This window comes from Pinus tabuliformis, chromosome 6, assembly GCF_031772625.1.
Source record: "Pinus tabuliformis cultivar Carrire ecotype Pingquan chromosome 6, CPIR1, whole genome shotgun sequence".
Taxonomy (NCBI): domain Eukaryota; kingdom Viridiplantae; phylum Streptophyta; class Pinopsida; order Pinales; family Pinaceae; genus Pinus; species Pinus tabuliformis.
Window position 1 is genome coordinate 57,266,850 of NC_142292.1, and position 21,757 is coordinate 57,288,606.

Sequence of the window (21,757 nt, forward strand, 5' to 3'; positions counted from 1 at the left end):
TCATTCAGATAAAGCAGCAAAGTTACATGCAGATGCAGAGGTTCAGTCTGCACTTCCCAAGCCCATCATCAGACCTTGGGAACAGCTTGTCCACAACAAGCACAGAACTGGTCTTGGATATGACAAGGACTTGTCCTTTCATATTCCAGACTACTCCAAGCCCATTCAGTTTCAGAGTGCTGGATTTATTCATGACAGTTCACCTCCATTTGTTCCAGATTCTGCCCCTCTTCCACAGCAACAACAACAACAACAACAACAACAACAACAACAACAGATCGTGAAATGCCAACACTGTGACCGAGTTGGCCATTTGAAAGATCACTGTTTTGATCTTCATCCATGTAAGCACTGTCATAAAACCACTCATTCTTCAAACAGATGCTTCAGAAACAAACGTCCTGCAAGAACAAAGATTCATCTTGGATGGATCGCTTCTTGGCAATGGGCATCAACAGCCAAGAAGATATTCCAAACACATGTCAGAACTTGTTCCAGAGTATTGAACAGTCTTGCAGTTGAGTTTTCTCCATCTTCTCACCTTGCATCTGACAGGGGGGGAAATGATGGTCATCTACAAGCTTCAAAGCCACATCAAGCGAGCCTGAGCCACAACCTGCCACACCAGTTTCAGAGTTGTAGCCAAAGACAAAGATGCCCGTGAACAGATTGAGAACACTTCCTCTAGCGGAAGACACCAGCTTCTTGCCAGTTTTGGAAGAGTTCCAGGAATTGCATTAAGCATTCCAGAGTTGTTGGTCATCCTTAAACCATCACAGATTAAGAACACTTCCTCTAGCAGAAGACTCCAGCTTCTTGCCAGTTTTGGAAGAGTTCCGGGAATTCCGGGAACTGCACTAAGCGTTCCAGTGTTGGTGGTCATCCTTAAACCACCGCCCTTTTTTACCAACATTTCATAGAGCACATTCAACCTAGTGCTGCCATGCATTTTTGCACATTTTGTATTACAGCTCTCTTCTTGGACTCATACATAACCCTTCGGATTAAGGGGGGGAATGTTGGACACCTAATCCTAAAGGGTTAGTGTGGAAGCCGAAAAGACTAAGCAGTCCAAGAGACCTTGGGATCTGAAACCCAAGAGTCACAACATTGTATTATAAATGTACATCTCCTGTTAATAAAAAAATGTACTCACTGATTTATCTTTCATATCTTTTGTGCTGTCCATGTGTGTTTAACAGATCCACATAGGTTCAACCTACTAGCACACAATGAGATTCGTCCTTTTTCAAGAGATACAATTTTCAACTGCTCTTTGATTGACTCCGATACAATGTTGATATTTCTAGGGCACAAGCTAGACTATTTTTTCTTCATCATGATTACTACGTCTAATGGTCAGTTAGCATCAATTACATTTCCAGTATCATGAAGCAGTTATACAAAAGAGAAACTCAACCAATAAACATGAAAGAGCAGTAAATTAACCATGAGGTAATGAGACAAGAGACACAGAAATCAGGCTTGAAGCCAGGGCAAAACCAACAAGGGGAAAACCCAAAAAGTCTTTCTTTATGTGAGAGAGAGTTCAGTTCATCAATACATTAGAAATATATCAAGATAATGGCCAAACTAGTAACCAAGAACTAGATGAAGTGCCAAGCCATCCTCCTGAGATTTTCGGCCCCCTCCTTCCTTTCTTCACTGGAACAGAGCTCATGATGAGATAGACGGATGTATCAAATGAGGAGAGGAGTGTTAGAAAATGTAACTAGGTTTGGTCTTCATAATTGTACTTGTACTTGAATCAATGTAAATTTTATGAAAAAGAAAAGAAAAAAAAGAGAGAATTTATTATTATTTTTTTTTTAGATAAGCATATTTCTAGGGCTTCTAGAGTCAATAAGAGATTTTGTCATGAGTCAAAGTCCCTTTCGGGCAATTTGTAATTAAATGAAAATATTATTTTTGAGTCTAGAAAAGTCTATTTGACCCCCAAGACCAAGTCTTTGCTGCTAAGAGAAGTCGGCCTAGAGGAGGCCTTAATTCGACCACATGGAAGGCTATAAAAGGAAGAAACTTCAACCTCATTTGGACATATTCACACACAAAGTTCGATCTCCAAGCAAGAGAAGCATAATCATGTGCAAAGGTCAAAAAGAAGAAGAGAAAGGCAAGCAAGAAGAGGGATTTTTGTTTGTGACACCTTTAGCTCACACGTGTAAAGATTCTGGGGCATCCATACGAGTTGCAGGGCCAAAAATATCTAAAGCTGCAAGGCCGAAGTTGCAGTGAAGTTGGCCTGAAATTCTGAAGCTGGGCAAGTTTTGAAGTTGTTGACCTTCTGAACTTTGACTGGTTTGAGGAAGGATTCTTTGGAGGGCTGACTTGGTGCTTGAGGAGGTTTTGACCTTGGTCGTTGGGTCTTGGATGTCTCACTTTGAACTAATTCTATAAGAAGAGACAAATTTTTCTAGGTTTTTCCCTTGGAGGGTTTTTGCCCTGGCTTGGAGCCTATATCTTGTGTTCCTTTTTGTTCTTGTGATCTTCATGTACTTTATGGTTTTTGTAATTGCTTGATGAAGAAGATATAGCAAATTAATTAAACGCCAACAAATCTCACAAGTAATTATCAAGTAAGAGGAATCAAACCCTAATCTGCAAACCCCTTGATCTCTCAACAAGGAGGACTTCTTTATATAGTCTTCAAAGGGGGACGAAGGGATGCCTCCAAGGGGCCCAACCGACTTAAAATAATAGGAGGCCGACTTGAACAATTTAGGAGGCAAAATTTAAAATTCAATTTATTTTTTTTAATTTTTTCGTCATGAAAATACTGAACATGGTTACCTTATTTCCAAGACATACCCAATTCAATATAGAGAACTTTCTTGCTTGCTTTCTCTATGTTTTTTAGATTCAAAAGTTGGGAGCAATGTTATAAGAAGTGGACCAGTTTTGACAAAATCAGTTGGTCTGATCGATTTCAGAGTCGTACTGATCTTGTTGAAGGATACAAACTAGAAATGGCCAGTTTTGTACTAAATGAGCTGGTTCAGTAGGAAACCAGTTTAGTAGGAAACCATACAATTGATGATGGGGACCACTTAAATTTGAATATTTTATGGCTGATCGGTTTTGTGGTACAGTTTGTTTTTTATTTTTGTCCGCTTCTGGTCTGGTTTTGGTTCTGGTGTTGATTGGTTTGATAATTGGTTTGGTTTTAATAATGTTGGTAGGATTCACCTTAAGAAGGTTGTCGCTGCAGTTTTCTTTCCTTTGCCTTTATTGACCTCTTCGCTTTTCTTTTGCCACCCCGTTTTTATACCCAACTCGATATAGAGGGCTTTTTTTCTCTATTTCTTTGTCTTTTACATTCAAAGCTACAACTACCTGCAGATATGATTTTGCAGGTCTTCGAGGTACTTCACCATTATCCCAAGTTCTTCTGGTCAGATGCCCAACGATATGGTTTGCTTGTGGAGCTTGAATGTGTATTCTTGGACACTATGTCCTTGCTCTTGTTGATAATACTACCTGTTGTTGCTTGGATTATACAGGCACCGCGACAACGCTTAGGACGGGGGCTCACTTTGATCCTCGCCCACTCCGTTCTAAATGTCTCCCAACAACAGGCTATGGGGAGTAGTCCCTATGGAATGAGGTGAAAGAAAGTAAGTTGAGAAATCAACTTACTTGGGAGACACAGATGAGTGGCCTAGCCACTTGGTTGAATTTAAGCAAGATTATGATTAAATTAGATTTTCTATTATGAGACCAGTGCCTTAATGGAGTCACAAATTCTTGCTTCTTATGAATTGAAACCAAATGACTGGATGGACACCCGTTGCTTGAATGATTGACTAACCTATATGATGTGCAAATCCTAGAACCTATGTGAGATGCAATGATCTTGGTAAATTTTAGTTAAATGCCTAGTCTAAGTGTAACCTTCCTTTAACTATTTTGAAGCTGGGCTCCAAGGTAGGTTGTGGGAAGGAGGCTAACAAGAAGCAGGCTAGGGCCTGATTAACAATACCTTTTGTTAGGCTTCTATCACCCGATGCCTCTGGCACTGCAGAGACTGTGGCTTTGACAATTGCAAAGTCATTGTGTTAACCACCGAAGAGTTGCCGAGGCCCCTCAAGCTAGATAAGAAGGGTTGACCTATATCTCTATCAACCTAGCTTATGCTAGGAGGTAAATTATTAATGCAAGTCTAGAGATTATGAGTGAGATTTATCTTGAGTTAAGATTTTCTTAAGTTGTGTAAGTACCTTGATTAGAAAACATTTAAGAGTACTTATCAGTAGTGAATCACAATATTAAACAAGATAAAATGCTTATAGATACAAGTGCAAATTTCAACATATACCAAGATACCCAAGATGCCAAATGCTAACATAGTCAATCAAGATGCTGATCACAGATTTTTGCTGTGGGAATTTTGCAAAAAATTTCCAAGAGACTAGATCTTACCCTCAAGGGCCTAGATCTAGCTCTTCTTCTACTTAACTCCTTGATCTAAACTGCAAAAATGAAAATAGAAACACCCAAACCCCAAATATATACAAAATAAATAAAAAATCCCAATCCAAGTTAGAAAAATAAATTACAATTAAAATTTACAAAATATACATGGGTTTTTAAATGGATTTTGAGAAACTATTTTTTTCAATATTTTTTACTTGGCAGAATGGCTAAAATGCTTGAGAAAAATTAATGATTCACTATAACCCAAGCGAAGATTAAATCCACCATATAAAAATTAGAGATCCAAGCAATATGTGATATGTGATCCGATCCTTGTTGAAAAAATTGTAAAAATCTCTGTTTTCCCACCCCGGTTTTCAGTTTCTTCTTATTTCTCCCATGTAGTTAAATGCCCATTCCCATAACCATACATTTAATAGACTGAAAAAAATAAATATTGCTGAAAACACAAATTCTGAAAATTTTTCAGAATGCTGGAAATTGCAGAATTAAAAATCAGCAATCAAAAACAGCCATTAAAACACATTAAAACACTGATATTTTTGGTCAACTTGACCCTGGAAAAACCCCCTACAACTCTTGGGGAAAACCAGTTTGAGAGCTCTTCTTTATTTATGAAAATTGCCTTTTTTTACAGTGAGAATTATTCAGCAAAAAATCAGCAAGCAAATTTACAACTTATCTCCTTTCCCGTGCCTCACAGCAATCTGGAAATTACAGCAAACAGGACAGCAATAAATGCTGTACGGCCTCCGTTTTGTGTGCAGAAAAATCAGCAAACTGCTCCTCGATTTTTGTGCAAAAACCTGCCTTTCACTATGTGCTGAATCAGCTGTACAAATCTGCTCAACTGCTGCCTTGGAATGTGTGCCAAGCTGCTGTCTCCTTCTCCTCCCTGCTCAGAAGTCTCTCTTGCTCTCTTGCTCTTCTTCTCCCAATCTGCTTATGAAAGAATGAATGACTTTTTCCTCCTTTAATATAACTCCAAGTGACTTTTGGGTGATCCAAGTGACTTTTGGGTGATCTCTAAATCCAATGGCTGAAATAGATTTAGATCAATGGCTGAGATTAAATGCTCATTTAAATCTTACTTTCTATTTTTTAATTCACCCCACTTTAATAAAGACCCACTTAGTCATTTATTTCCAAAGTCACTTTTCCTTTCTAATTTTTCATTTACTTTATAAAAGTTACTTTAAAATTAGACTTAGTAACTTTATCACTTAAAGTCACTTTTAAATTAGATTTAACTTTATAAAATTATAAAGTCACTTTAGGAGAAAAATTAAATTCTTTTGGACACTTTTCCCTAGGCCAAAGATCAAAGCCTAAGGGAACCACCTGTCCTCCGGTACCAAATTTCAACAAAAATTGATACTTCCGCTTCCTTGGAACTTTGACAATTTCAGTGCAACACTACCATTTCACGAGTTGTTCATCTTCATGCCTATGAGATAAATTTGTGACTAAATGAATTCCTTGAAGTGTTCCCATTTAGTCACTAACAGTGTCTTGCCTAGTTGGAAGACATCTACATTACTCTTCCACTATATTAGGGCATCTTTGGATATTTTCACGTGGGAAAAGGAAATCCTTTGTTCCTCTTTTACTTTGTCTACTCTGAGCCTTGAAGTTCTCAAGGTGTTCCATTTTAAAAAGCGTGAGTGGGAATGCTTCACTTGAGCCCTCCTCTTGCTTGAAGTTTTTGTTGCTATCCTCCCCTTATCATTCTCGGTGGGGATCTCATTGCTTCTTGGTGAGGTCTTCTAGCAATGCTTCATGTATTGGTGATGTCTGCAACTTATGCCTCCAATTTCACAAGATGGTCTTTGGAATCATCACTTTCATTTTCCATGGTTGCAAGGCAGACTTTCACCTGAGCTTTGTGCTCATTGCTCTTTATCTCAGGTTCACATGGCTTTTCAACACCATCTTTCTTTCCTTTCTTCTACCGAGTTAGCGTAAACCTGAAACATGACACACCCCAAAGTGAAGAAACCTACTTTGGTACCTGTATGGGCTGTAGTCTGACACAGGTTTCCCTGTGCACAGATCATCACAGCAGATCTTTTTGGAAATTTACTGGAGGAATTGAAATGCTACTGTTTCTATCCACTTTTATGTTCAAAAATGCATAATATATGACATTCTTATTTTTAATAGTCTATAATAATTGAATCTGAATATTTTGGAATAAAAATTAAGCAACATGAGAATCAGTCACACCATTTGACATGAGATTTAACTTGGAGGACACATTATGAAAGCAGTAAAATTCAAGAATTGCACACTGACACTGAGATTTATGTATTTCTACTCTTACATTTTTGTCCTAATCGCAAATCTCTTTTGGTTCCCTTGAGGTTAGTACACACTCCTTTGAGAATTCATAGTCTATAATAATTGAATCTGAACATTATGGCTTAAAACTTAAGCAACATGAGAATCAGTCACACCATTTGACATGAGATTTAACGTGGAGGATGCATTCTTAGAAAGCAGTAAAATTCAAGAATTGCACACTGACACTGAGATTTGTGTATTTCTACTCTTACGTTGTTGTCCTAATCACAAATCTCTTTTGGTGCCCTAGAGGCTAGTACACACTCTCCTTTGAGAATTCGTTTTCTCAGTTAGGCACTCGACGGTGTAGCTCAGCTGCAGGTAGGCTTTGGTCTTGTAAACCTCTTCTTCCTTCAGTTTGGAACAGTCCTCAGTTCTGATTCCCATGTTGGTGTTCTTAGAATCTCCCCTCTTCTTCTTTCAATTGCCTTTAAAACAGGCATTCTCAAGATTTGATTACAGCCTTTTGGCTTTCCTCTGGTGGTTCATAAGCTCAATTATTGCTGTAAATTTTCATCAAATCTGTCTGTTCATGTTTAGCTTATAGCCTATATGTTACAATGAGACAGGGTTGTGATTATTCCCAAATGATTATTAACTTTGTGACTCTCTTGACGATCACGTGTTTGTCGACAATGTCTCTTTCAGTCGTGCCTTTTGTTGATGCACTTTCTTGTTGGTGATCCATATTGTTGGTTAGCTGCCTTGGCAAATTTATTTTTAAGAGTTGTCTTGTCGACAAGCTTTTAAGCACTTATCTGAATTACAGCCTTCTGTGTTTCCACCTTCAAATCAACTGTAATCCATTCCTTTAATATTTTAGCATATTTTGAAACCCCTGGCATATGTAGCCAAATTGATATTTTTTCTATGCAGGTCTTGTTAATGAACCTTTTTGGACCATTCATCTTGTTCAGGAATCTTCTGTAGAGTGTGTTATGTTTTAGCCTTTCTATTTGATATTCATTTCTTTGTTTGTCCAACAGTTCTGGATTGTTTATTTTGATGAGTAGATTGCTTTATGATATAAAGTATGAGAGTATATCTTATTTCTTTATTTGCTTACATTGTTATAGCTTTAGACACTATAATTTATCTATAAAAATCATTGTCTCCTTATGTTGTTTTATTTGTTGCATTTTGATGTATTCAAGGTTTTCTTACAGGTACCTGCTAAATGCGTATCATCAGATGTGCAACAATGTCGACCAACGACTTTTACACGTTCTATCATTACAGTTAAAGGAGGTTTGTGATATTTGTTCAATCACATTAATTTTTATTTAAATTTTTGTGATATAATTCAAGGCAATGGTTTATCTTTTTTTTTTTTAATCCGAGGAAAGAAACCCACCTCCCTCTCAACTCAATGGCAAGGGTGAGGTTAGTGGTACCATGCCAGCCCACAGGTACACTCACTTAAAAGTTCACGAGGCTCGAAGCCAATATAACAATATTCATAGGCACAAAGCCATTACAACAATATTTATAAGGGCATTATAACTCATCATGTCACTAGTGGGGATTTGAACCTGGGTGGGGAAGATAACAGCCATTCCGTTCAACCAAGAAAGATAAACCCAATTGACAAACCAATGAATTACCTATAACTATAAAAGAACATAATAATTCTTCCTCAAAGGTGTGAGATGAGAAAAGGTATATTTAGATTTCTTCTTCAAATTTTAACCAGGAATAGTGCTTAGGTTGTAATGTATAGGCATGGTAATGAATGGTAGACTAATTGACATTTTTCTTATCTATGGATGAAGCAATTTGATAATAAATAAACATGTTTTTCTTTATCTCTCTGACAACAAAGAGATTAAGAAATGCCAGAAATTGAAAAATTATCTTCCCATCATATTGGTAAAGTGCATATGGTTGGGACTTTTGGAACTAGATTGAGTAGCATAATGTCTCACCATGGTCAAGTAAACTCATAAGCATGTCCTGATAGAACATTATACAAGTACTGTTGGTTTAGTTGAAGTATTCATAGAAGGGTTGAACAACTGAGTTCTTAAAACACAAGGTTTGATCAAGTTGTTAGCATCAAGGTGCATCTTGTGAAATGGAAAACTTGCCAGAGTTTGTTAGAATTATGTTGTCAGTCGGAATGGTCACATTTGGACCTTTTACATGCTTGTAAATATTCAAAATATGAACTTGGTATGTGTGAATAAAGATAAACAAGGCGAGGATATTCAGACATGAATGTGATAGGTTATGCGTAATGAAAAGTAATAGAAAGTGAAAGATCAAGAGTCAAATTATAGTACAAATTGAATGCCATGTATCATTGTATTTAATCTGTGACCTCTCTTATCAGTTCACGCAATATAAGTTTTATCTCTTATATGCAACTTTGTGATCCTATTGGACATTGTGTTCTATTTTATGATAGTTTGGTATCAGAGTGGTTGAACATAAGAAGAATATAGTGCTATGTTTAAAGTACAGTTGGTAATTATTGGTTTCCCTTTACGGAAATCTTTTGCCAAGTTCTGTGAGATTTTTGATTCGTTTTAGAACTACATCCATGAGATAGGCAGGCTTGTGAATACAGTGGAAGAGACAATGCCTTGTGAGGGGAGTGAAGAGCGCCTAGAATATGAATTTCATGTAAAAAGGCAGAAAACAATTTCAGTGGCTGATATAATGTGGTCATTGGAGACACCTCAAAGGTGTTGAAGAACCTCATTCATGGGCACATTGAAGAATGTGAACAGAAGTGCAGGTGTCGTGTGCCATGAAGAGGCTGGTTGTTTGTGGCAGAAGAAACAAAAGATTTCTTGTTGGTTTCCGTGTGCAATCGGAGTGGGATTGTGAACAGGTTTTGTGCTAATCAAATTGCTTTCTGTGTGGGCAACATCAACTATGAAAAATTCAATGGGTTGACAAGGCGAAGTTGATACCCAATGGGGATTGGGTGGGGGGCTATGGATGGGACCTAAGGTGTTTGAAACCTCGATGCAGATGGTATGCATCGATTGACAATAAGTGCTCACCACCCTAGTTATCTGCAATGAGGTGAACAAGGAAACTCCTGTCATAAGAATCTACTCGACAGCCGGAGACTCTCCCATGTATTGAATGTCCTATGGAATAGTGTGGTTGGATGCACAGAGACACAGGTGTTGAAGATGTGAAATTGTTGAAGAAGAGCAAAGATGGAAGAAACACTGGTATAGTAAGCACAACAGTGCTTTGTGACAGGGAAACATGAAACAGTGGTACAGTAAGCACAACATTGCTCTGTGATAGAGGGAAATGTGAAACACTTCCAATACTTGTTTTGTGGATGTCTGTGAAGCTGGCTTGAAGGAGGGACATGTACAGATTGTGGGACAGACAATTGAAATCAAACGACCTCACAGGAGCCTGAGGGATCTGGCAAGTTATAGGGAATTTCTAAATGGACTTTTTATTTTGCTTAAGATTTGACAGATTTAAATCTATTGTTTATCTGTGATCTGTAAATTGGAGTCCCTTTGACCCACCAATGCACCATTTGATTGGAGATGAAATGGAAAGGAGCTATATGGCACCCGTCCAATTGCAGAATTGGGATTGTTTTGCCATTCAAGATGCAGAAGCTCAAGGGCCAGGAACTCAAGTGTTGCTGGGGAAAAAAGGTTAAATTTTCCTGTCACAGTAGAATTGGGGGTCGGATGAATGAAGGTTGAAGGTTCCTAGATGACCAATCCTTGTTTCAAACTGACAGAGAGAGTTTGAAGGAGAAGCTTCCAGGGAGATTGAACTAAACAGAGAAAGGCGAACCGTTTGTACACAGCTAGAGGGGATTAACGAATGCCCTGTTGGGAGATGGAAACACAGAGATGAAGGTTTATTTCCTCTGCTCTTAAGAATGTTTTAATGTTAGTTTATATGCACACTTTGAGTGCCTGCTGTCCCTGTTACCCAACAAAAGTGGGTGACCCCATATGAGAAAATTTTCTCCCATCATCTCTTCCAGTCGGCCAGCCAGTAGCCTCTAAAAGCCTTTACTAGCCTATGACGATGTGCCATTCATATCTCTGCCACCTGCATGAGTCATGTTTCCTCTCCCATTTGGCAAGAGCACATGTTGGAAGGTGGGTTTCCAATAAAAAAAATACTTAATTCATTTTGCAATCGGGTGCTTATGCTTGTTTGTATTTGGGCATTTGACATGGATTGTGGGGTAACCTGGTAGAAAAGTGGTTTTGATTCCCTCGTCTTAAATGTGGGGTTAATCATTTAATCTAGTCTAATGGGACCTTGGTCCTCCCCAAATGGCCCGATGGGTATAGGTGTGGCAATACTTGGGAAACTCAGATTGAGATAGTGTAGTCCCAGCTCTCCCTATTCCATACTTACCACTTTCCATCTCACATTATAAACTCGATATTACACCTCCCTACTTAGGGTTTAACTGACCATTGGTTCTCTGAGATTTGGCACCATACATCCTCATACCTGTGTAGGGACCAAAACTTGGCCCTGGAAGGTTGATGCAGTTAAAAGAACAAGAAAAAGCATATGATGGCTACAAGCAAAGCAAAAGAAGATCAAAATGCAAAAGATGGTTGAGACATACACATTAGCACGTGGGAAAAAACCTAGCATGAGATCTACTTCACTCATTATGGCTATCACCTGGTTCCTGAGCACATGTTGCTCTTCATATTTTGAGAAGGAACCCTTGCATGTACCAACCCTCGGTGGGCAATGAGCTGCCTGACCATTAATGGGGTAATAACTGCCATACATCATACAAAGCAAGCTCTAACCCTTTGAACTATGAGCAATAATACAAAAAAAAATCAAGAAAAGATCAAAGGTGCACTAGCGGGGTGGAAAATATAGGCCGAGTTGGTATCTCATGCATCCACGATTTCTCCCTCCCCACATATATACACTCAGGATGAGGAGCCCATCATAACTGGTCCCTTTGACCATGACGCTTGGCCATGGAGTCTTCTCCCCTCCATTCCATCATTATTCACATGACACTGATTGATTGAAGGGTGGATCAAAGACATGTCATTTCCTTTGGGGGTTGGAAACATCTAATAAGGTGGTCTATTACCTAGGGAGGTAACACCATTGCGAGTTCAAAACCTTAATTTTGGAAGGGAAGCCTTATTTGAAGTGTCAAATTGCCCATTACTTTCAAGCTTGGTTCACTTGGATGCAAAAATGATTAAATGTACTTAATGATGTAGTTGCTAGTACTGGATATTGTGAGATTGTTAGGTGGTTACACAACCATGGCTTGGGAAACTTGACTAGGGCTCATGTCTTTTAGAGGAGCATATTGCCACCCACAGGTGGAGCATTGGGAGCCATGGGACTCCAAGCAGCAACAGAGCATCACACATAGCCATGTGCACCTTTGGCACCGAGAGCGTTCCAACACTTTGCCCTACATTAATGAGTTTTAGGGGATGATGCACTTGGACCCAACATGCCCCCAACCAACTTAACACTTTTGGAGGGAGGGTAGTTGATCTAGGGCCCAGAGGAGGATGATATCACACCTTGAGACATGGGAGGGCTAGCACCACCTTGAAAGAGGGCTAGCACCACCTTGAAAGCCCCCAACGTTGGAGTAGAGACAAACATTTTGACCATCTTGAGACCCATGAGACCACTCTTGTGCCCCAAGTTGAAAATAGGGGTCCACAGAGTAGCATTGGTAGAGAAATAAGGGCCAACCCTTAGGAGGTGATTTTAGAGGGCTTCTACTCACATGTTGGCTCCAAGAAGCCTCATCGCTAGCCCTAGAAGGGCTCATGCATGTATGATGTCATCATTCTCTCACCTACGACTCACACATGTGGGCTAGAGTTATGTTTTATCTTTGGCTACTAGGTCGGTTTGTGACCTAGCTTGTTACTAGCACATTATTTTAAAATTTAGGTGCATTATTGTAAACTAGACTTTATGACTCATCATATAAATAGATGAGCAATCATTGTAACAATTCATCATCACAACTTGGGATATTTAGCCCTCTAGTAAATTCGACCTTCTTCTTTCTTGTGGAGACTTTGGATCTATGAATGCACTTTGATATTTGGAGCTGATTTATTTGTCTTTGGAGCATTTATTTGGATCAATGAATGGATTCTCTTTGCATGTTATCTTGCAAGTACACTTATTGGAGCAACAACCTATCCTCCTCGAACAATGATGATTCTGTGAACCGTGGTTCTGTGAACCTCGCCTCTAACCCTAATCCTATCCCTTTATGCGCATGGCCCATTTCACATTCTAATTCGATGCCCAACTTGCTCATGCCACTCATGTCCACCTCGTCCCTTTCTAATCATTCTGCTCCTAATAAATAGTCTCCAAACCTTTCTTATTCCCTTAACACTCAATCAGTTTATAACAATGACATATCTAACCTTGTGAATTTGATTCAATATAATAACATCTCAGCCAATGCTCCATCCATTCTTAATAATTCTTTTAATTCAGAATTTGATCAGATCTCGGTTAATTATAGTTAAAATAATAATAAGGATTCTTTTACTGATCTTCAAAATAAAATTGATAAGCATGATAATCTTCTTCAATCTGATAGTATGGGTTCTTTTAATAATCTTCAAAACAAAATTAATAATTTTGAATCTCGAAGTATCCACAGTAATAATCATACTTGTCAACGTTTCAAATCTCAATAGGGATCCATCATCAGGACAATATATGAATGATCCATCATTCATAAATTGTCCTGATGATGGATCCCTGTTGGGATTTGAAACATTGACGAGTATGATTATTATTGTGGATACTTCGAGATTCAACTTGAAAGAAATGAACCACAGATGCCTCAAATCCAAAATTAATAATATTGGCACTTTTAATAATAATCTTCATAATAAAAATGGTTCTTCCACTGATATTTCTATCACTGACTCTACTCCTCATCATCCTAATACAGTTAAGGATATTTCTAACACACTTTCTCTAAATATGAAAGATCTCTCTCAATCTATTGATATGAATAATAATCCTGATATTTATTCATCTACGCCTCCTACCTCATCCCTTCCCTCTTCCTCAGATCCTCCCTTGTCTAGGCCATCTAGACCTTATGTTGTGAACCTCTCCTCTCTTGATATTGATACCCCCACCCGCCAGTGCCTGGAGAAAGGCTTCAACTTCGCCCAAGCTCCTCACAAGATTCCCATTGAAGAGATTCTTTGCTCCATTGAGCTTATTTCCCAAAACCTGCCTTCTCACATTGCTAAGGAAATTCGATAAGATTGTGGTAGGATTTTGCGGTGTGCTAAGCCATCTAATCCAAATTTATCTAAAGAAGAGTTCCAAGCCATCAAGCGTCTCAATGACAACCCTCACATCCTTGTACTCAAGCTGACAAAGGCAATGTCTCAATAATTATGAATACGGAGGACGATGAATCTGAGATGTTGGATTTGTTATCTTCTTCATCTTATAAAATCCTTCCTAACAACCATTTAAATACCATTACTCAGCTAGTTACTAAGGCCATAAAGTATTCCCCTTTACCCGCCTCCATTCAACTTAAGCTTATTCCCCACACTTCCCAAATGCCTAAAGTTTATGGTCAACCTAAAATTCACAAACAAGGTGTTCCCCTTCATCCCATTGTTAGCGCTATTGGAGCCCCAACCCATGCTTTGAGCCAATATTTAGCCACCAATCTTCAACAATATTTGGGCTCCACATCCTCCTATATTAAGGATTCTGCTGATTTTATTCAGAAAACCAAAACCATCCAGATTGATGAGAATGACTTGTGGGCCAGTTTTGATATCGTGTCCCTTTTCACCAAGATTCCCATTCTCGAAGCTTTACAACTGATCTTGCAGTTAGTTGATCTTGAAACCTTGAACCTCATCCAAATTTGCCTCACCTCAACTTTTTTCTCTTTTAAAGGTATCATCTATGAGTAGACATAAGGTACAACTATGGGCTCCCCCATTTCTCCGGTAGTTGCTAATATCTTTATGGAACACTTTGAAGCTAGAGCTCTCAACTCTTGGCATCTCAAACCTAAATGTTGGTTCCAATTTGTTGACGACGCTTTTGTCATATCGCAACACGGTTGTCTTGCGCTTTATGCCTTTCATTCCTATCTTAATAGTATTTCCCCTTATATCCAATTCACTATGGAAATCGAATCAAATAAATCCCTCCCTTTCCTAGATGTCCTCGTTACCCGCCTCCCCAATGGCTCACTTTCTCATCAAGTTTATAAAAAAAAGACCCACACTGACCGCTATCTCCACACCCTTTCACATCACCACCCATCCCAAAAGTCAGGTGTTCTAAAGACCCTAATATCCAGAGCTTTAAAAATCTCCGCGCCCTAATTTCTTTTAGCTGAAAAATCCCATCTGCTCCAAGCTTTGAAAGCCAATGGATATTCAACCTCGCAAATATTTAAAGCCTTTCAAGTTGTTTCTCACCCTAGGACTGCCAATTCTAATCCCTCTCCCCCTTGTGGCCAAGTTACTCTCCTGTACATCAAAGGTACCACAGATCTTATAGCGAAAATCTTGGCCAAGAAGAACATTAAAACCATCTTTAAGCCTCATAAAACCCTCAAGCAATTATTCTGATCAGCCAAAGACAAATCTGATCCCATGCTAGGATCAGGTGTCTATCAGATTCCCTGTTCATGTGACAAATCATATATTGGCCAAACTGGTTGCCCTTTCAAAGCCCGCCTCAAAGAGCACATAGCTGACACCAACCATAACCGCCTTGCTAAGTTTGCTATCGCTGAACACTCTTTTAAGTCCAAGCACTTGATTTGTTTTGAGCAAGCGAAGATCCTAGCCTCTGTTCCTTTTTATAACTCTCGAATTATTCGAGAAGCCCTTGAAATCGAGAAGAACCCTAATAACTTTAATAGGGAGGATGGATTCAGGCTTAGCCATTCATGGCAGCCTGTTATCCACCATCTCACCCATTAAAATCCCCCCCTCCTTTGGTTACCTTCTTTCCCTTTGGTTTATTTTTTTTTGGAAAAAAACCCTCCCTTCTCCTTTCTTATATATCTTTATTTATTATTCAAATTTTTTCCTCATTAATTATTTATCCTTCCTTTCTATCCTTTTTATTCTTCATTTTAGGTGTTTTAATGTTTTTATCTTCCCTTTATTCTCTTTCTATGTTAATGTGCCCCTAAATATCTATTTGACTTGGTTTGAATTTGACAAACAACTGATGTAATGATTAATTACTCTATAACCTAATTTAACCATTATTTCTAATTAGTTTATTCTAAATTCTTATTTAACCTTTGACTAAATTTAATTTAAATCCTTATATTTTAATTTGACTTTATCTAGATGTCGTCAAATAAGTGTTTTAATCATTAATTACCTTAAATCAATTTTAACAACCATTTTTAATTATTATTTTATTTCAATTTATTGAAAATTCTTAAATTTCAATTTGACCCTATTCAAATTTGGTCAAATATTTGTTTTAATTTATTAATTAACTTAAACCTATCTTAACAACTATTTCTAATTAATAATTTTAAATTATTATTTTTCATCTTAACCTTTGACCTATTTTAATTCTTACCCAACAAACCCCTAATTCCTCTTCTTATAAAAAGGCTCTTCAACACTCGTTTAATCATATAGCTCTTTGGTCCCTAATGAGGGAGGGAGTAACCATCCGAAATGTTGGACGGTTCGAAAACACTACGTAGTTCATTTCCGGAAATCTTCAACAACAATATGAATAACTGTGGAAACCTTAGATTGCTTAAGTACACTTATTGTTGAATATCTATTTTCTTATATGTCTAATGTATGGAATAATGTTGAATCCAGGTTATGTTGAATCTAGGTCTTGCTATTGTGCCCTAATTTATTGAATTCTATCTTGATGATATATTGCATGCATTGCTCATGCATAATATGTGAATAAATGTCCTAATGGTGAACTTTAACTAGTTCTTCCATGAAAATCCCACTATCCTTTCCATAGGTAAATGCTTGAATTTTTGTTGCTAGGGCATCAAGAATTCAACTTCCTTGTTCGCTGATTTATCACATCATAGACTCCATATTCCCAAAGAACAAAGCATTGGCTTACTTTGTTGGTGATCAATCTTATATCTCATCCATAAATTCTTCTTCTCTAAATTCGGCCCCTTCAAGGCCAAGCTTGCTAACTAGGGCTTGGTGTGAATCCCTTGGCAAGGTACATTTGTGGGATTGGAGAGCCTAAACATCAAGAGGAGGGTATTTTCCACAAAATCTCTTCTTTTGGCGGGCATCCACTTCAATCTTGTCTATAAATTTCTTTGCTCTATGGTAAAACCGTAGTTTAGCCTTGCTTCAACTTAGGGGCTTGTTTGAGGGTTTCATGAGCCTTTGTCTTGTTGAAAATCACTGTTGGAAACCCTTTCTCTTAACCTTGGCCTTTGGCCATTGCAATGCTCAACCAATCAATCGAGCCCTAGGTCTTGTGCTGTTAACCTGAAGCCTCTATAAAGAGAGTGAATTGCCTCTAATAGGAGACCTAAGCCTAAATTGCACCTTTCTTGTAGAAGGTCTCATCGAGTCACATTGTACCCTAGCCTTAGAATATCCATTAGGTGACTTTATCACATATCAAGACTCCTCCCATTGGTGAAAATTCGTAAAGAGTACGGGTTTTTGGCTGTCGTGACATCACACCCCATTGTTGTCTCTTGGTCTAGTATTAGCCTTGTAGGGTACCCCTCTCCAAGGCTTGCTATATTTTGCGGCAACATTTTTGGAGCCATTGTCAGGGACAAAACAAGTTTGCCTCTCTATGATTGGAAGATTTAGTTGCATCCCTAGAACTACAAGATAAATATTTTATGGCGACTCCATTGGAAGAACGAATCCCTTATTCTTCGTTGAACCTCAAATTCGATGCTTATAGGGTGAAGCAAGCATCTATCAAGGCACCAAGGCCTTTTGAATTCACCTCGACGACTCCATATTTGAAGATTATGAAAATTTCGCATGGCTCATTGGAGGGGCCTGTTCTACATGTTTCATAATGATTCCTCAACCATGTAGTCATGATGTTGCCAATAACCAAGAGGAACTTGATGCCCATCTAGAAGAGTCTCTCGGGAGCCATGGAATTCAAGAATCTCATCAACACCTTGAAAAGGGGCTATGGGTTCTTCCTGAGGTACAATGATCTTGTATTGCCTTGCTCTTCCCATAACGATCAAGGAGATATAAGTATGTTATCCATCTTCTCCTACCATTTGCAACACGACTCTGAGAATATTGATGAGGATGATATGGTTGAGATAACTCTTGAGCAAAAGTTTCTAAGTTTGATCATTGAGTATTCTATGTTGAGGCTGAGAGAAAGGATCCAATGGCACAAGTTGGACTCCCCTTCTCCTTCCTCATCTATGAATCTTTGTCATGATACATGGTCTTCCTATTTTCCCATCTCCCACCCTTATGGTTCATCATACAAATCTTGTGAAGGAGGAAGTGATATTTGGTTGCCCTATCTCATAATGACTCATAAGGGCAACTATTGTTATGATGGTCTAATGATGTGGTGGTTACATTGGTTTTATGACTATACTTAGCTCATGCATAGTATGGTAGCATTGCATGGTAGCGTAGGTGCATTGCATATCCTTTTTGTATGCTAATAATATTCATCGTATGTTCTCATGCAGATTAGAATGCATTTAGATTAAACTTTATTTTTTGTATGGATTGATTACTTTCATTGGCGATTCCTTATGCCCATTGCACATGCTCCCAAACAAGTTTGTTGCAATGTGCAGGTTACAAGTCTATAGTCCTAGGAGATTGCTAGAGTTCTCATGAACTCCCCGTTCAAGTACGTGGATCATTCGCTTTACAGTGAGCTCATGTCCTAGTTGGAGCTAGATGTTACCCACCAAAAGTGGGCAACCCCATACGAAAAAATGGGTGATCTTCCAGTCGACCAGCCAGCAGTCCTTGACAACCATTACTAGCCGATGATTCTGTGCCATTCATATCACCACCACTTGCATCAATCATATGTTTTCTCACACATTTGGCAAGAGCACATGTTGGGAGGTGGGCCTCTGATTAAGAGGTACTTTATTCATTTTGCAATCAGGTGCTTATGCTTGTTTGTATTTGGGCGTTTGACATGGATTGTGGGGTAACTTGGACCAAAGAGGGGTTTTGATCATAGTCTTGTTCCCTCAACTTAAATGGCAGGTTAATATTTCATTCTAATCTAGTGGGACCTCCCCTAATGGCTCAATGGGTATAGGAGTGGCATTGCTTGGGAAACCCCGATTGAGATAGCGTATAGGAATGAAATTGCTTGGGAAACCTCGATTGAGATAGCGTAGTCTCATCTCTCCCTATTCCATACCACTTTTCATCTTACATTAAAAATCTTATATTCCACCTCCCTTCTTCTTTTCCAACTGACCATTGTTTTTTTGGGATTTGACACTGTTGTCTCTCGGATTGTACATGCACCACGACAATCGCTTAGGGCAGGGGCTGTCACTCTAATCCCCGCCCACTCTGTTCTAGCTATATGTCGCAACAACATGCTACTGCTAAGACCCATGATACTTTTCCCAAAATTCAACATAAGCATTAATTATTATAATTTTTTTTATGCCAAATTTGAACCAACTGATAGTGCTATATTAACCAATCATTTTGGGGTACCTTGATCAGATTTTGGGGCTTCAATTTTAAGAGGTCATATCTACTTAACCTTGAGGAGCCACATGGCGTACCACCTAAAGCTGGAAACAACATGACGAGTACTATTAGGTGATGATGGTCTAGCATGGATTCTTATGATCATATGCCATAACAAGAGGTGGGAAAGTGGGGCTTCTTCTATTGGATTTGACATCAATGACAACTAATATTCAACAATCTGCCCTTGGCATTGATGGAAACACACATACTCCACCTCTGATTACTGCTCCCCCTATCTTCATGCTTTATCTCCCCATTTGACATCAATGGCAAAGGTGACTCCCCTTGACGTAATATCTCTCTCTGTCTTCTTCCTCTATGCCTTTCTCCCTGTAATGAACAAAGTTCATACTATGCCATAATCTTTAGAACACTTGGAACACGAAGACATCCATTGAGGATAAGAAACATATATATTGAATAATGTATAAAAGAATTGATATGAGATGTGATGACATGTTTACAAATGAGGGCATGCTTATATACCTAGGCATGTGCCCTTTCGTGAACAATCATGTCCCTAGTTACATGCTTCTTCAATAACTACTTATTATTTAATTTTAATCGTTATTTATATAATTTATATTTTTTTTATATACTTTTATTTTATAACATTGCCTTCCTCGTCAAAAATATTTGTCCTCAAATCTTATTGTTAATAAGACATGTCATCTATTTCTTTTGTCTTGTAATATATTCGTATCTTTCAGAGTTGTTCGAATTATCATCTTCGATGATATAAATTGATAGGATCCTTTGAGTGATAAATAAAATTGTTGAACTGAGAAAGGATCTAACCACCCTAAATCAATCTTCTGTGGAACTTTGCAATTACTTGATAGTTGGGATCAATTGTTATTGTCAGACTGGATTGTGTTGACATCATTTTTCTTTCGAACATAAGTTTGTTGTTTATGTTTTGAGTGATACAGATACACAAACTGATTGATATGTTTGCTCTTGTGATTCGGGTTTAGATAAGTTCTTCATGTGATTTGATTTCCCCTTAACTTGTTTGTGTCAATTTCTTGATTTACTTGAAGTATTTGATTTCCTTTAGGTACGGAAGTCACTTGGTTAATCGCTGGATCTTCACTTGAAATCTCTGTCATTTGAACTACAACATTTGAATATGTTTTTACTTCCATTGGTTTGTCATCATCTTGAGTTGTGGTATTGACTAGATCAATATTTAGTTCTTTTTCTTTAACTTGGACTGTTACGTCTAAAGACTTCGATTCTTCTTTCATGATAAGTTCTAGTTTGTTTTTTAATGATTTCTTATCATTTTTAAGTTTCTTAATTTGAGTGAGTAATTTTTTGTTGTGGTCCTTAAGGTGAGTAACTTCTTTGTTTTTGTTTGCGATAATCTTTTCAACTTCCTTCTGCATATTTTGCATTGCCTTTTGGTTTTCTTGAAGAATTACTTTTGAGATATCTTTTACGTCTTCTAGTGTAATTGAATCTGGCTTCAATGTAACATCCTATAGTGTTATTTTCTTCTTTTTGTAGGAAAATGTCAAAAACTTCTTTTTCGTATTTAGAATGAAGGACCCCAATGATTCCATCCAGGGTGAACCCAAAATTATGTCACCTCGATCACCCCATAGGGATTGAACAGAGAATTGTGATATAAATGTATAGTCCCCAATATTTAATTGTAAATCGGTTATGTCATATTGTTTTGTGTTCCAGAGGTCTAATTTTTCAATTATATTTGACTCGGGAATCACCAATTGGTTAGCGAATTTAGGGTTTATATAATTCTTATCTTCGGTGGGCAAGATAGAAATAGTAACATCTTTCCCTGCCAAACTCCCTTTAATTTTAAATAACACCGGAGCATAGTTACATGAACTTTATGAAAATCTTCCTTCATTGCCGGATTAAAATTGAACCTTTGAATCTTTTATATATATTTATATATAATGCAACTTAACTCTTTAATATAATTCTCTCTTCCTTATGGTCTACGTTGGGTCGTAACCTTTTGATAAAAAGTCACACCGTAAATGCACGAAACACGACTTTTGGCTTCTACAAGGCGACCGTGGAACTATACAAATTGTTATGGATTGAATAGTTAAGAATGGGTAAGAAATGGAACTGTATAGAAGTATAGATACATAGAGAAGGGAATGAATTTTAGTGATATTATGGCGGCTTTGTAGGGCAGAGGAGTAGGCTGACGGTGGCGGTGAGAGCGTCTGACGGCTTATATTGGCTAC

General features: G+C 38.0%; 1 protein-coding gene across 1 annotated transcript in view; it reads left to right on the plus strand.

Annotated features, from left to right (window-relative positions):
• LOC149257207 (uncharacterized) overlaps positions 1-21,757 on the plus strand; it is a 142,473-nt gene that overhangs the window by 24,856 nt on the left and 95,860 nt on the right. Inside the window, exon 2 of the mRNA XM_089413718.1 lies at positions 7,965-8,046. Within this exon, the coding sequence (XP_089269844.1) occupies positions 7,965-8,046 (82 nt within the window). The remainder of the gene's footprint in view (positions 1-7,964; positions 8,047-21,757) is intronic.